General features: G+C 37.2%; 1 protein-coding gene across 1 annotated transcript in view; it reads left to right on the top strand.

Annotated features, from left to right (window-relative positions):
- GRIN3A (glutamate ionotropic receptor NMDA type subunit 3A) overlaps nt 1-17691 on the top strand; it is a 169928-nt gene that overhangs the window by 43980 nt on the left and 108257 nt on the right. The window contains exon 2 of the mRNA XM_009244706.4: nt 7703-8307. Coding sequence (XP_009242981.4) covers nt 7703-8307 — 605 coding nt within the window. The remainder of the gene's footprint in view (nt 1-7702; nt 8308-17691) is intronic.

Below are 17691 nucleotides of genomic sequence, written 5' to 3'. Positions count from 1 at the left end.
GTTGGGTGAGAGAAACAAAGTGTAACCACACTGAACAAAAGGCAGAAATGGGATGATGTGTAGATGAATGAGTTGGGTATCAATAATTAGGTGGAACTATCATGGGAAAAAATCCATGATTAGAAGCTTGGTGCAGGTAGCTTGAGTGATTATCACCAATCAACCTGTTACGCCGGACACTCCTTTCTGTAAATCATCCTGGGGCTCAGAAGGATTGGTTAGCTCAAAGAATGTAATAAGAATGTAATATGCATGCTTCTGCTATTTCTTCTGCCTGAAGACATGCAATTCTCTATGGCCTGGTATATAATGGACTTTAAAATAATTTGTTGTATGAATAAATAAGCTGGCTGTCTTTGAAGACGGTGGTGTTGTGCATGCCAACACTTTCTTCTAATTGTGTATACTCTATTTTAAGAAGTGGGCCCTGTTCCAGATCACCAAACCTTTCAGCCTTTCCAACGCTGCTGCAATGAAATAGACCATACCTAGCATTGCCAGCAATATTATGTCAACTGCACCATGCAGTGATAATCCTGCCTTCTGAAACATTCATTATATTGTGCTACTCTGTTATATATTCTTTAATATATCAGCCACTCAAAAATCCTGAGAGATATGTGCTAAGATCTTTGCTGACATCCCCATATGTGGTGTTTGAACATAGTCTAGAATATAGTTTTGACCACGAAATTCAGTAAAATTGAAATGAAAACTTTAGGTGAGCTTTTCCAAACTTGCTTACTCTACCAAACACAAAACTGATGTCATTAATTATGCAACTATCATTCTTTTTTAAAGTGTTGTTCATGAATAAATACAAGTTTCCTCATTTCACAAGAATTGCTACATATGGGAGGATGAGTGAAGAAAGCAGCTGGGAAGCCATGTGCACACTGGGCAACAGGCTGGAGACTCTCCCTAACTCCCATGGCCCAGACACACAGGGAATGTCATTCTAACTCATGCCTCAGACACCTTAAAAGTGGCTTTATTCCATGGGCCTTTAGGATTACTGGCAAATAATTGGAAATTATTAAATCTACAAATGTCAAGGATCTACTGCACATGTTGCTCTTATCAAGTAGAGGGAACAGTATAGAATAATGGTTAAAAGCACAGGCTTTTGAGTCCAACAAATTGGGGTTTTGAATCCAGGCTTTATTTTCTTTTTTCCTTTTAGACAGAGTCTCACTCTGTCACCCAGGCTGGAGAGCAGTGGCATGATCCTGACTCACTGCAACCTCTGCCTCCAGACTCAAGCAGCTCTCGTTCCTCAGTTTCCTGAGTAGCTGGGATTACAGGCACGTGCGACCACTCTGGGCAATTTTTTTTTTTTTTTTTTTTTTTAGCAGAGACAGGGTTTCACCATGTTAGCCAGGCTGATCTCAAACTCATGATCTCAGGTGATCTGCCACCTCAGCCTCCCAAAGCACTGGAATTAAAGGCATGAGCCACTACGCCTGGCCCAAGCTCTATTTCTTAGTAGCTGTGCCACCTTGGGAAAATTACTCACTTTTTCTGAACCTTGATTTTGTCTTCTATTAAAGGGGGATGATCATTGCAGTCACCTCATGAGGCCATTGTAAGGATGAAATAAAATAATATGCATAATGCACTAGGGACATCAGTAGGTATTAGCTCTTCATTTGTATAATTATTATTTAAATTACAATTTCTGGGCAGGGACTACACCTTATGCTTGTCTGTGTCCTTAATGTAACCATAAAAACAGTTAATTTATTTAAAATCCTGGGCTGCTAAAGGAATAATCTTTAATTTTCAGAAGAAAAAGTCTTCTGTATAATATAGGTCAAATGAGATGTGAGATAATGAGAAACAGAAAACCTCCTGCAGCCTCTTTGGCTGAGGAGAAGTGATAGCTGTGTAGAAAGCCTGTTCTGAGCCTCTCAAATGTATTTAGTAATCAGCAGATGGATGAAAGCAAGGAAATTTCATCTGTGGTAAAAGCAGTGGAAACATTATACTCACCTGAGCTTTTTGGGCTTTGACCTAGCTCATTTGGTACCCCTTTCCCAGGAAAGAGCTGAGAGAATTGCATCTTTTGTCTTCTCTTAAACCCAGCCCCGTCACCTCTTTTATTCTGTCAGGGAATATCTCAAAGCTCTGTGGCAAACTCTTTCCTGCCGGCAATCCTGTTTTTGAAACTCTTACTAATCCAAAAACTAGCAGAATCTGTGCTCTCTGAGAGAACAAAGATTGATGAGGGATCTCCAGGAGTTGGCACCAAGAATTCCTTAACTTGCATGCTGAGTGGCACTGGAGCTTGTTACTAAAGAAAGGAGAGTTGGTGGCGTGGGGAGGACTCTAGTGTGAACATAGTATCTCCCAAATAAACATCCCCTCCCAACATGATACAGAGCACTTCTGTTTTCCTGCTGAGAAGTTGGTGTAATTTACGTTTGTAAAAGGTATCTATTGCTGGGACCATTGTATGAAAATAGACAAGAAAAAGGAGAAGGAGCAAAAGCAAAGAAAAATACTGTATTGCAGTCAGTCACTTCCAACAGTGACTAAACTCTGTAAGTCAATTGTAACAACTACTACTTATGGGCCCTCACTCTGTGCCAGGCACTTTCCACGCATTCTCACGTTCTTACATTTAATTCTCAAAATGAATCCATAAGTTAGGAAGTAGCATTGTCCTCATTTTAGAGATGAGGGAGATATGACTCAGAGATGCTAAATGACTTACAGAAGGCCACATGGCGCATAAATCATGGAGACAGAAATTAAGCAGAGGTTGCCCTGACTACTAAGCCCTAACCACTATACTGCTTCTCAAAAGAGGACAGAAAAGCCCAACTGCTGAAGAAGACAGTGGCCCCACCAGCAAGGAAAACTTGGAACTTAAGGACACTGTAGAACCTGCTGAAGAGAACAATGCAGAATCACACAGGAAATATAGAAGCAGGTGGTGGCTCCAACCATTTATCTGAGACTAGGAAGATAGTACCCAGTCAAAGAAGAACGGATGGTCAAAATGAGACTACATTTTTAGTTAAATGTGTTTACTTTTATAAATAATTATATATATTTACCTACATAGTGATCAGTTGTTTTCAAATAAATCTCATTTTTTCTTAAGTCCCAATTAGAGAATGCTTGTATAGTACAAATACTCGTCTCTCCCAACCCCTACAAATCATAATTACTAAATTAATATTTCCTAGTTTCTTCTTCCTCTCCTAGTTTTGCCGGACCCTATTATTTCATTTACAGTAATTTTCATGACTTCTAGTTACAGGAAGTGTTTATTCATCTAGTTAGTTACATATTGTCTATCTCTCATCCACTATACAGACAACAGGAAATGCTATGCAGAGGTCATAGCTCAAGGTAGGAGCTTAAAATTATTTTTCCTGATTGAATAAGTGTTCAGTAAAGGATTCTATTTCCTTATTGACTAGTAAATGTTCTATACATTTGGTGAACATTAACTCTTTGTCTACTCAATTTATTACTAATATTCTCTTGTTTTTCATGTTCCTTTATTTTTTATGATAGGTGTTTAAAAGTAAAAATAAGGTGTGCTATGATAATTTAATGTTTTCCTTTTATTATAGTAATTTCTGATACATATTTACCTTTTGGTCTATCTTTTAATGATTTGATACTGTACTTTTAGCTCTTTAATGGCCTGGAATATATTTTTAATATATGATGTAATGAGAAATTTAATTGTTATTTTTCTAACTAATCTATTTTCTCAAATTCTAATCTCCTATTTCCTTCCCTATTTCTTTATTATTTTAATTTATAACATAATAATTTAATATATTTAATTGACTTACTTTTTTATACATTAGCATTTGCTCCATTTATTTACCTATTAGTACTTCCCTGTTTTAATTATTATTGCTTTATGAAAATGACATTTTCTAATGTGTTCTAATATCCACCAAAGCAAGACCTATCATTTTCTTTTTCCAAATACTTTTTACCACTCTTGCTGGATTTTTCTGTATATGGAACTTTAATATTTTTACAGTCTGATCCATAGCAGGTTAAGCAATCTTCTCCCACACCACTGAATGATTTTTTGATGCTTTGAACCAACTTCTTGGTGACTCCTCTCTCTCTGCAGCTCTGCACTTACTTGGGATTTCATTCCACGAGTGCATGGCAGCATGCACATTCCCCAGCCATATTTCCTGCCCTATTCTTTTGGAAATTTCAGGCTCTGAAACAATGTCTAACCAGATTATGATGGAACAAAACTCCCAAAATCAATGGAGTAGAGTGGAGTGTCATCTCCACTAGAAATGAAGATTCAATTCAAAGTGTAGAAAAATTACATTTTAAAATCTTTTAAATTACCTATTTAGCTTGACATATATGGTTTTGTGTATACAATATGAATAATAATATAGCTACATTAAAGTATGGATAATACAAATAATATACCATAATATAATAAATAGCACACTCATTTAAGGGAATGAGAATTATCAGTACTATTTAAATTCACATTTTCTCCCTCCCACCTCTCTCTTCTGAGCCTGTATATTTTAATATATATAAATTGAATGTACCTATAAGGCAGTTTCACTCTATCTGCATGATAGAGACAGGCTTCCTGCTTCTTGAGTTGTTCTGTTTCTGGATCTCTGATTTAGGAGAAAAACAATGTGGAAATTACTTTTAAAATCTTTATATCTTCTTTCAGGCCATGAGTTTGCTCTTTTGCAAACAACAAACCATATGTAAGACACAGATTTTCCTTTTCAATTTTACTCAATAGGTCTTGTTTAATTTTTGTCCTGGATTTTGACAACAATTTTACTATCAGGCTTGAATTTTAGTGTTATAAGTTTTCATAATCTTTGCGTGTGTGTGTGTGTATGTGTGTGTGTGTGCGCACGTGTATGCATGTGCATATGTGTGTGCCTTTGTCCTTATATGGGGAGAAATTGGAAAACACTGCATCTGAGGCTGCTAAATAAATAATATATCATTAGATGCTTCTAAACTATCATTTAATAATTTTCTGAAGAAATATGTCTCAAGTTTGCGTGAGGATTAACTTCAACATCTGGAATTTCTCAGTAGAGTTGTTTGTAGGGGTGAGTGTGATTATATGAATTAATCATTATCCATTGTGGGGGTCTTCATTTCACTCCCATGTCTCTCTCTCTCATGCCTATTGGATTTGTTTCTCTGTCTAACACTAAATGCTCAATATGATTAGCTAATTCAACTTCCTATTTAGAAAGAAAGCAACAATTTCATCCCTGACTCTTAAGCCATACTATTGATTTTTAAATCTGTCCTATGGGTGATTCGGAGGTTATGGTGCAGGAGAATGATATGGTCATATTTGTATTTTAGGAAGAAAACTGGCAACAGAATAGGGAGCTGAAGCCAAGAAAACAGTTGGGAATAATTTGTTCCTGCTAGCTAAATGTAGAGCTTGCCTTCCATTGCTTTTTGCTTCTAGAAGAGGATTAAGACAGAGGAGGAAATAAAAAGGAAGAAGGAAAGGAAGAAAGCTAAAAGAGGAGGGCAAAAGAAAACACGGGAGCAATTTATACAAATCAAAATGAGGAGTGAGGAAATGAAGCTTCCGTTTCTCTCACCTCAAGATCCTGCTGGCGGCTCAAGCCTGGACACCCAGAGCTACCTATTGGATCCTGTCTCCTGGTTTTTGAGACCTTTCTCTCTTTTGCCTCTCACATCTGATCTTGTCACTAAATCCTTTTTATTTTATTCTATTCTATTTTTGAAACAGAGTCTCACTCTGTTGCCCAGGCTGGAGTACAGTGGTGCAATTTTGGCTCACTGCAACTTCCATCTCCCAGGTTCAAGCAATTTCTGGCTAATTTTTGTATTTTTAGTAGAGACGGGGTTTCACCATATCAGCCAGGCTGGTCTTGAACTCCTGACCTCAAGTGATCCTGCCTCGGCCTCCCAAAGTGCTAGGAGTACAGGCACAAGCCACCGTGCCTGGCCAATCCTTTTTAATTTTAAAAAGACTGTTTTTAATTACCCTCCCTACCATGAACAGCAGTAGAACACTTAGCATGTAATCAAGATCCTGAGGGGCTTCTAATTCCCCATCCCTGTTGAATGCTTCCCAATGATGATTTTTCCAACGCTCTGTTTTTGTCATTACAAGCTTTGCTCAAAAGCTTAATTTGGAAGGACAAAAGACAAATTCTCAGAACAAATTTTAAGAATAAATTTTAAGACTCCATCCTACCTACCATCATGAGTACCTATGGTCATAGTTTTCCTCCTGTAAACCTCTGTGGAGTCCTCATTTTTTATTCTACACATATCAAAGTCATTTAAATCCTTCAGAGAGTTTAAAGTGCAGCATAAATTCTATTTCCTGTTACACATTTTTTGGTACGTAGGGACAGGCCACACTTCTTTGTTTCATACAAGGGCTTGAGATTTTACTGAGAAAGCCTTCCTCATTTCTCAATGCATATTATTGAATGTTCAGCAAGCTCTTAAAGTAAACTATCTCAAGGACAAAAAACCAAACACCGCATGTTCTCACTCATAGATGGGAATTGAACAATGAGAACACATGGACACAGGAAGGGGAACATCACACTCTGGGGACTGCTGTGGGGTGGGGGGAGGGGGAAAGGATAGCATTAGGAGATATACCTAATGCTAAATGGCAAGTTAATGGGTGCAGCACACCAGCATGGCACATGTATACATATGTAACTAACCTGCACATTGTGCACATGTACCCTAAAACTTAAAGTATAATAATAATAATAATAAAACAATCCAATAGTTCCCAAAATAAACATAGTTAGTTCAACTCCACCAATATTTATTGTGCCCCTAACATATATAAGACATTGTGCTAAACATTGTCAGGATGTCAGATGCTTGCTCTTGAGGACAACAATTAACAAATGTATTCATTGGAAGACTATTTCCACTTCAATTATATGACTAATGATTTGTAACTTTTCAAATAAGTTTCTCTTCTTCCATGAAGTTTGTGAATTCCACAAGTAGATAAAATTGTGATAGAAGTTACATAAGCGTGTTTAATGGCACAGATTTCACTTTTCACAGCAAGAATCCAGGTTCAGAAGATACAGAAAAGTAATCAAGCCTTTAACATTGCACTGCACACTTAGTTTTGATGTATGTATTGAAAATTATTCTGTACTTATTAGAAGTGTCTTCCTCAAGGGGCTGGAAGTTTAGGAAACTATGATGCATCCATCTTTCACATCATCCTTATAAATATACCTGCATTTTGCTAAGATTTCCTACCATTAATTTTAAAAAGAAGCAAAAGTAATTTCTTCTCATTATTCCATATGAGATGAAAGTTTAACAAATGAGGTCTTAATAGCGATACCAAGAAATGGGAAGCCATAAATGAGACTGCCTATATGGCAGTAGATAAGCTTGACAAAAATCCTAAACCAAATGTATGACTGTGTTACTTCTGATATTCACACCAAGAACCATCCGCCCTCTGGTACTCTTAGCAAAAATTATTAGGAAATCAGTTGTTAGGAATCAATCATTCCATTAGACAGGAAGCACAGTTTTCCAAACTGTGGGAATTTTATCCCAGAAGTATGTGAATATCACAGTGAAATTAAAGGATTAAGCCTCATAAGAAAGCAAAAGTACCCTATGTTAAAGTCTTTGGCCAATGCATTCTAATTCTTCTTTTTCGTATCTTTAAATACAGAATCCCCTTCACCTACAACTGAGTTTAGAAAATTCATTAAGTTCTGATGCTGATGTCACTGTCTCAATCCTGACCATGAACAACTGGTACAATTTTAGCTTGTTGCTGTGCCAGGAAGACTGGAACATCACTGACTTCCTCCTCCTTACCCAGAATAATTCCAAGTTCCACCTCGGTTCTATCATCAACATCACCGCTAACCTCCCCTCCACCCAGGACCTCTTGAGCTTCCTACAGATCCAGCTTGAGAGTATTAAGAACAGCACACCCACAGTGGTGATGTTTGGCTGCGACATGGAAAGTATCCGGCGGATTTTCGAAATTACAACCAAGTTTGGGGTCATGCCCCCTGAACTTCGTTGGGTGCTGGGAGATTCCCAGAATGTGGAGGAACTGAGGACAGAGGGTCTGCCCTTAGGGCTCATTGCTCATGGAAAAACAACACAGTCTGTCTTTGAGCACTACGTACAAGATGCTATGGAGCTGGTCGCAAGAGCTGTAGCCACAGCCACCATGATCCAGCCAGAACTTGCTCTCATTCCCAGCACAATGAACTGCATGGAGGTGGAAACTACAAATCTCACTTCAGGACAATATTTATCAAGGTAGGATGCAAGGTCTCGGTTATATCCCCATTCATAGGGCCACGACAGAGAGTAAAATTCCCCTATCTGTCTGCTTTGCAGAAATCTTGACTCTGAGTAGCTTTAAACTTTAATAATATTTCTTAGAGGATTTCTGGGTATATAGGCTAGTATTTCATGATCTGCTATCTGTAATTTGATCTATAAACTTGTAAGTACATGGTATAGTGGGAGTGTTCAATCCTGCTTTTAAACCTTGGTTTAGCTTCTTACTAGCTGTTGTGTTCTTGGAAAGTTACTTAAAAGCTCCAAGCCTCAGTTTTCTAACTAGCAAAATAGAATAATGAATAGCTTGGTATAGTATAATAAAGATACCATGAAATTTATATATGAAAAGTATCTAATACCATGCTTAGCTTATAGTAGATGCAAAATAAATGTTTCTTTTCCTACCCACTCTTTTCCATATCAATAAAATTAATCAAATTTCTCTAAATCTATACAAAGAAAAAAATTAGTCAAGCAAGAAATGGACTTTTCTCTCTCCTCCCTGGCCTTGATGCTTAAGGCAGTATAGAGTAGTAAAGGCAAAGACTCTTGAACTCAAGTTCAGACCATCTGAACTTGAAGTTTAGCTCTGCCACTTACTACTTGAGTGACTTCATCAAGTTACTTAACTTCTCTGAGCCTTAATTTCCTTTGTTCTATATTCATTTATGTAAAATGGATATAACAGTAGATCCTATTACCCATAGAATCATTGTGATTGATGATTGATAGAGATAATAGATCATAGATTGGTAGTAGACAAACAGGATACATTAATAGAACTAAGAGTTCCATAAGAGTATTATATATATGTATAATATTATTTATTTGTTTATACATTCATAATTATATCTGTTTATTTTTAAATTAAATACATTTCTGCTCTGGTTCCTCAATATGATTCAGAAACTAGAATGAAAATGTCCATTTAAAATAGAGAATAACACATCATATGGAAATGGTTTTAGTGATTCCCGGGAAAGGGGGAATATCCTTAAAGGATATTTCATTAGGGCTTAGACTTTCTTCTGAAAAAGGACCACCTGTGGTCAGAGAGGCCAAGTCAGAAGATTATTATTTCTTCAAAGATGAAGGTTTCCCTGTAGACTAGGCCCTGTTTTTAGGCCATCCTGGAACAGTGGTATCTGACTATGTTGAGGACTACAAGGCAACCTCATAGCTTCTTACCTTTAAAAAAGACATGATAAAAGGTCAAGGGGTGCAAATAGTTGTACATTTAATTATATATATATGTATAAATTGAGCACCTACTATGTACAAGGCAATATGCCAAATGCCATATGTAAGGGAAAAGTGAAAGACTGAACACAACCTGTAAACTTAAAGAATGTTGTTAATAACATAAAATTTTTCAAATATATTTACTACAAATTTATTAATAATAAAATTAGATGTTCTATCATCATCTGAACTTTCCCTTTTTCCCATATTATAATTTCCACAAGATTAAAATCCATGCATATTTTATTTTATAGCCACTCTCCAGATTTAATCTACTGTTTGCACGCTAGCACATAATTAAGGTTCAGAATTTTATCTAAGACAAGAAACATTCTCCTTTACAACAAAAATACAAGCAAAGCTTTGATTTATAATTTCAAATAGTCATTGTTTTGGAAGGACAGTCATAAACAGCAGCCAGGAAAAAGCACTTATGAAAACTACATTGAGTTGCTTAGCATCTTTTTGTCTCATGTAAAAAGGAGAATGCAAGAAAAATGACTCTGTTCGAATCCTAAAAACGTTTAGAAACTACAGAGAAGAATATTTGTTGACTTAAGTTGTATATACCTTAGGGTCTCATTTTACCAAGATCAAACTGATCTTTCTGGCTCCTCAAGATTTAATTTATATTAAAATTATGTTCTTCCTTCCACAAGGATCCCATGGCATTTTGTATATAAAATTATATAATGGTACTTGGCCCATTCTATCATCATTATTTGTCTATGTATCTGACTTCTAAGCTAGAATATAAATTCTGTTAAGTGAAGACACTGTTATTCAGCCTTATCCAATGCCTAGCCTATAGTAGGCACTTAATAGATATTTATCAAAATTGACATAGAGGCCAGAGGTGGTGGTTCACGCCTGTAATCCCAGCACTTTGGGAGGCTGAGGTGGGCGGATCACGAGGTCAACCGATCAGACCATCCTGGCCAACATGGTGAAACCCCGTCTCTACAAAAAAAAACAACAACAACAAAATTAGCTGGGCGTGCTGGCACCGCGGCTGTAGTCTCAGCTACGCGAGAGGCTGAGGCAGGAGAATCGCTTGAACCTGGGAGGCGGAGGTTGCAGTAGCCGAGATCGTGCCACTGCACTCCAGCCTGGCGAGACTCCGTCACAAAAAAAAAAAAAAAAAAAAAAAAAAAGAAAGAAAAAGAAAGGAAGAAGGAAGGGAAGGGAGAGGGGAGGGGAGGGGAGGGAAGGGGAGGGGATTGACATAGAAAGAAAGAAAAGTAACTTTCTGTTTTATTTACATCCTACATTATATGTTGCTGTAGAAGAAATGGGTGGTTGGTAGATATTGTCTAAATTAAGTACTTTTTAATTTTACATAAATACTGGATGATTTCTGTTTGGTTTTCTTTCTCTCTCGCTCTCTCACTCTCACTCTCTCTCTCTCTCTCTCTCTCTCTCTCTCTCTCTTACTCTCTCTCTCTTTCTCTCTCTCCTCATGGTGGGATGTTAGGTTAGTATATAAACTCTGCCTTCGTGGCTATTTATTCCACAAACTTTGAAGCTGTAAAAGAAGATGGTGAGGTTTGAAGCCCAGCAGTAATTTACACCAGGTCAGTGACAATATTTTCATCATGATGAATGTGTTTGAGAAATGAACCCAAAGAACTTCAGGAAGTATGCCTGAGACTTTTTAAACTCCTGAGGGATACAGGCAAAGAGAAAGTTTGAAAAGTGTTCAGGAACAAGTCAAGGGAAATGAGCAAAACCCAGGAACGAGACTTTATAATGAATAACTGAAAAGCTGCCTTAAGCCATAAAACATCTGTGGATTTTCCATCATCCTTATTTATTTTGTTTAATACAGTCTTTCAGAAAGTTACTTATTCTCAGTCCATAAGTCACATCTGCATACAGTAATTTTCTTAATTGTTCTTAAATTTTGTAAGGCTGACCCCACTTCTTCACTGCATAATGAAAGTCGGGAGGATAATGAGCCATGAATAGCGGATGTCAGTTATGCAAGTTTTCATTTCTCACACAGTCATTTTCAGTTTGGGCTGACAGAACTGTTAACATCTTAAAATGTTAATGAAATCACCAAAAACATGGCATTTTCAGCTAGGCTTTCAGATGAGAAAAGTCATTTCTCATGGCAGACTATATACACATAATTACAGGTATTAGAGATTTTATTCTTCCTAGGTCCCCACATGCCATAGCAAATGTCCATCATAACTAAATGTAGACGAAACATTCAGGGACCAAGTTCATTGCATGATCTTCAACAATCTTCAACAATATACTTACAAGTTTTTTTTTTTTTTTTTTTTTTTTTTGAGACGGAGTCTTGCTCTGTCGTCCAGGCTGGAGTGCAGTGGCGCAATCTCGGCTCACTGCAAGCTCCGCCTCCCTGGTTCACGCCATTCTCCTGCCTCAGCCTCCCGAGTAGCTGGGACTACAGGCGCCCGCCACCACGCCCGGCTAATTTTTTGTATTTTTAGTAGAGACGGGGTTTCACCGTGTTAGCCAGGATGGTCTGGATCTCCTGACCTCATGGGCCACCCGCCTCGGCCTCCGGAAGTGCTGGGATTACAGGCGTGAGCCACCACGCCCAGCTACAAGTTTTTTTTTTTAAATGTTAGTTAATTGGAGCAATTATTGGTGGAATATTATTTTGAGAATAACTTTATAAGCGCATATGAATGGATGTTTTTGCCTAGCCAATGACCATGTGTTGAACTACGGTCGGGTAGACAAAATGAAGACTTGAATTCTGACATTTAGGAGCTGACTGTCTAGTGAATGATGTCGAAATGTAAGTAAATGGTTATAAAACAATGGGATGAGTGATTTATAAGAATAGAGATATATTCAGATATACAGAGGGAAATAATTAACTCTTCTCAGATATTTGGTGATGAGGGAAAAACACTGGAATTGGATCCTGTAAATGAAAAGGGGTTTTTAGGTTTGGAACAAATTCACAGACAAAGGAAATGACATGCAAATTCACCAAGACCTGAAAGATAAATTTAGTATGGCTGGAGCATTAATTGCATATGAAAAGGATTTGAGATGATTCTGGAAAAGTAGTCAACTTGATAACATACCACACAGAGCTTGTATGCCAAGCTAAGGCATTTGCATTTTATATGCAGAGCGGATGTCAACTGAATGGCAGAACATTAGCCCTGACATATTTATAAAAATCATAATCCTGTTACAAATTAACCAAATAAAGTAATACAGTATAAAAGCTTTGCAAGTAATTTTTTTTAAACATTAGGATATAAACATTGTTTTTATTTCTTAAAATTGGTTTTAGCCTTGCCCACATTTACTCCCTTGCTCCATTCCGAACATCAGACTCTGGGGAAAGTGAATAGGAGTTTGAGAATTTACCCGCTGTTCCCAGGATTACGATTTGCCCATGCTTGCCTAAAGGCCCTAAGTGCTGATAAATTCATTGTTCCTGCAGAGAAAGCTCCATGGATTTGTCATAATCTGGTCATGAGCACTTATCTTTTCTTTAAGAATCCCAAGAGTCTGGACACTGACAGACACCTTCTTGCTCTTGGCCTAAGAAGTGCCTGACCCCTTGACTAATTAACCATAGTTCTGATAGTTTATTCTAGCTTCTAATTGGGATGTAGAATCCTGCCTTTCTTCTTTGAATAGCTTCTGCAGTTCTGTTCTGTATCCCTTGAGAACTGAATCAAGTAGGCAGTGATTAATTCATTCCTTTGTTCACATATATTTGCTGAAGTTAACTAATATGAGGTCAAGCCCTCGTCTGGAGACACAAGGAATAGAATGTAAGAGGCCGTGCTGTCAGGAAGCCAGCAACCCCCTTCTATTCTTCCACCAGGAGAAGACATGCTCATCTAATTATTCACAGTTTCATCCATTTTCCTTGATCTGGCTGTTTGGTTATTTTTCTTCACTGGGATAACACCCTTTATACCAGTGATTACACTCTGCTGGTGCTAGCATTTCTAGGCCTCCCTCCTCAGTTGACCCTGAATTATGATTCAACACACTAGAGACTCTTTTCTCTCCAAACTATGTTTATCTTTATGCTTACACAGTCAAGCAACATCAATACTCACTGGCCTTTTATTAATAATAAATGTTTTCATTATTGATTCTGCATATATTGTGAAGAACCTATTATGTGCCAGGCATTGTGAAGAATTAGAAAATCTTCAAAAAAATGAATCAAACAAATGTCCATTCAAAAAACCCAACATATAAATTGATAATCATCACAATTTATTCCTGAACATTAGCAGAGTTCCAGAAGAACTTGAGGCTGAATGCTATAATTCTAATTTTGGATATTCTGTCCACTGTCACCATAACTTAGTGGCATTGTGACCATGTTAAAGTTATTTAAATGCCATAAACTTTAATTTCTTTAACTATAAGGATACCTATCTCAAAAAGTGAAGTAGTATGCCTAAGGTCATTCAGCTGCTACTTTGTAGGGGAAGATTTAAACCAGTTTATCTAAATCCATATTCCAGGCTCTTTCAGAATTAGTATAAGCCTTCCTTAATTGGGATCCTATTACTTTTTAATTTATATTCTTTCAGCCTGAAGCTATATAAATCACATCTGCATACAGTAATTTTCTTAATTGTTCTTAAATTTTGTAAGCATTCTTGTCCTGAGGACCTCTACCAACACAAACTGGTTAACCCACGTATTTCAACTTGTACTTAAAAGAAATGCAGTTGCATTAAACATGCAAGCCAGGGGTTGGAGGCTGCTTAGCACTAGCTCCCTGGAGTCCCGAGAAGAACACATTGCTTATGGCTGATCCAGTATACCTAACTATTACTCCCAGGTTAACTTTCTCTGCTAGAGCTACTAAGGTGTTGATACTTCTAGAAAAGACATACTGGGGTTCATGAATCTCAGGGATCAACACTTAAGGTCTGTGTGTTCAGATGTTTTCAATAGGAACTCTTGTCAGTGGAATCATTTTGCTGGAATTCTTTGAAATTACCTCTGCTCCAGGTCACTTAAGTCATGCCAAGAGATGAGTCTAAAATTTTCCCTAAGATACCGTGGGGCGGGGTGGGGAGGACTCACATAAGGGACACTGGAAAATGTATATTCCCTCAAGACTCTAATTTGATGAATACAGCTCAAATTTACTTAATCTAGGATTCAGCAGATTTTAAACTGTGGAATGTTTCCCAATTAGGAGAGCTTCCAAGCTTTTATGTGCCCGAGAAGGAACTGTATTCTTGGTTGACTTTTTCACTTTATATGCATCTACTGTAAAATCTGGAAATCTGCCAAAAAGTATGAAACTATGCAGAGTAATACTGAAGCTCTACTCTGATTTTCACATTTATCTCTCAAGACCACTTCAATCTGCATACCCTACAACCCTTAGGATAGATGTTTGACTGGTAAATACTGCATAATGTCTTATTGCCAGGGCTATGCCAAGGCAATACTTGAAGGGAAACCAACACCTTGGCTAGCACTGGGGCCAGATCCAAAGAGCCAGAATGAATTGAGTTGTGATGTTTCACAGTGTGACCAGGAACAGTTCAAGGGCTAGGCAGAGATCATAATTGTATAGAAGAGTCAAGGTTCATACCAAAAAGCAAAAGGTAAGGACAATGATATAGGGGTATGGAATAAATCAAACTGTTAGGTAACATATCAGAGAAGAAAACACAGAGAGAAAAAAGTGCCAGCTTGCCAGTGACAACACATGGAAGCAAGAAAAAGAGATTACCATGCTTGTGTGTTTGACTTCTTGATGTAGCAAGCCCCTCATACACACCAATAGTAACACAGCACAAAACATGTATTAAATTATGACCCCACCACATGGATTAGTATTGTTCTCTTCTTGGTGAAAACTTCAAGAAAGGTAGGAGCTCTCCTTCCACCCTACAGTTTCACCTATAAGTAATAGAATTTTGCAGATATTGACAAAACATAGACCCAAATGATTCAGATATGTGTACATATATGTTTAATAGATTACTAAATTGCTGTTGACCATTAACTGATAGAAATATTTTTTAAAAGATGAGCCTTGTATGCAATTTTAAAAGATGGCATAATCAGGGATTATAGTGTGCAGGGCCTTCTGTTCTGAGGATGGAAATTTAGCAATTTCCAAACCCTGTTAAACTCCTTCTCATCAGAGAGGTTCCCCATTGAACTAACTTCAATTTTTTATACTCTCCATTATTCAGGAGGAAAATGTATTGAAAGTTTAATCCTTCAAACAATTTGCAAATTACAAATGCAAATGTTTCCTGACTTAGTGAGCCCCATTCTTCTGGCAAAGTGATGAAGATCGCTGTAAGAGATACATGTCTGATTTGAGCAGAAGACATGTGTTTAATTGCATTTACCCCAAAACATTACTGAGCAGTTACCCTGGCCAAGCACTGTGTTGTGCCTAAGAGTCAAAGATGACCCAGTGAGATAGGTACTTACATAAACGCTGAAGCCTCTTTCAGCTTGACAGCCTGCAGTGTTATGAAGCAGAGCAGTGGGGAAGGGAGAACAGCAATTCTGTGGAAGATGCTGCTCTCCAAATCTGGAGTAGGTCCAAATCTATGCCTTTGAGGGCCTTATAGTCTAAAAAGTCAAAGATGAGATAAATAAACTGCCAAATTCTTCTACTTTAGGATAGTAAGAGGACAGTCAAGGAGTCATTTTACGTGTAAGCTCAAGAAATCACCCACATTTAATGTTTAATTTGGAGATCTGTCCCATATATGGAGAAGAAAATCAAACAGAATTGGACCACAGGTAAGCTCTGTGGCTAAAATGGACAAATTCATGTTATCATAAAAAGAAGGCAGATACCACAGGGCTCGGCTTTGGTGAAACAAGTCACAAAATAAAGCTGAACTAGTAACAACTCGCCATCAAGTATAGAAAGGTTCCCTAAAGCTGTAAGAAAAGGGAAAAATGGTAAAAGAGACATTAAAAAAAAGGGAAGTAAATAGATGGATCTCAGAAGGCAATGGGAAGGGAGCTGGAATGGCGACAAACAGTAAATTAACTAACGATGGTCAAAGAGCTGCTTTAAGACAAGATCTCCCACTAACAGGACAGAATATTGGCATTTCCGCTACACAAAAACCACTAAAAAGAAAAGGGGGAGAGGGAGGGAGGGAGAAAAACAAAAAATTCAGAAAAAAAAAAAATAAGAGAAAGAGTATTAAAGAAATAATGAGCTAACTGTAGATTAACCCACATGCCAGAAACAGTGAGAATACTGGAGGGAAGGGAGCCAGAGGAAGAGGTGTAAAATGAGAATAATTTAGGAAATCAGAGAGTTTAGGGGAAAGCCCTGAAAAATTAAGAAATATACACATGGAAAAATACAATGTAAACTATGTATAGTAAATAATTCAGATAACTGGAGGTCTGTGGACATTGTGAAATATCAAAATTGGCTGTAAGAGTTCTAAAAGACAATCCAAAGAGAGAATAGCTTGGGGCTCTTGAATGAGAAAGAGCAGAAAAAAAAAAGACTACATAAGTGTGAACTTGTGACAAATGCAAAAGTGTAGAACTCTGGAGAATGTGAGTTTTTAATTAGAAGATTCATCATAGATATGAATCACATTAAGAAAAGATAGGATTACTGAACATGTATCTCAAGTTTCTCTTTCTCCCAGAAAAAAAAAAAAAAGGAAAAGGGGAAGGTTTAAGAATATTCCTTTGTCTCATATGAAAAGGACTTTATTGAGCTGGGTTTTCTACTACATGCCAATAGTTGGTAGATCCAAAGCTAAATTAAAAGTAACCGAGAAGCAAATATTTAAATTCCATGTATAGGAGCAAGTAATCCTGACAAGTAAACTCAGTAAACATAACAAGAATTAGGTGATGCTGGTAGGAAGGGAGTTTGAGGGAATGTTACTAGTAATAATATTCTTAAAGATTCCTAATCAGGCAAAAGCAAAAAATCAAAATGAAGTTCTCACAGAAAAAAAAATTGATAGAGCTTTATGCAGCAGGAGTAAATCCCTCATTCCTCAGGGAGGAAATATCAAATATAATGAGATGATCATGGGAAAAGAAATTCAGCTTAGTTTTCAAGATATAAGAGAAAGAGGATATTGATATGTTTAATGATACAAAGACAGTGCCCAGGGG

Source organism: Pongo abelii, chromosome 13 (genome assembly GCF_028885655.2).
Source record: "Pongo abelii isolate AG06213 chromosome 13, NHGRI_mPonAbe1-v2.0_pri, whole genome shotgun sequence".
NCBI lineage: Eukaryota > Metazoa > Chordata > Mammalia > Primates > Hominidae > Pongo > Pongo abelii.
This window is presented reverse-complemented; position numbering and strand designations above follow the sequence as displayed.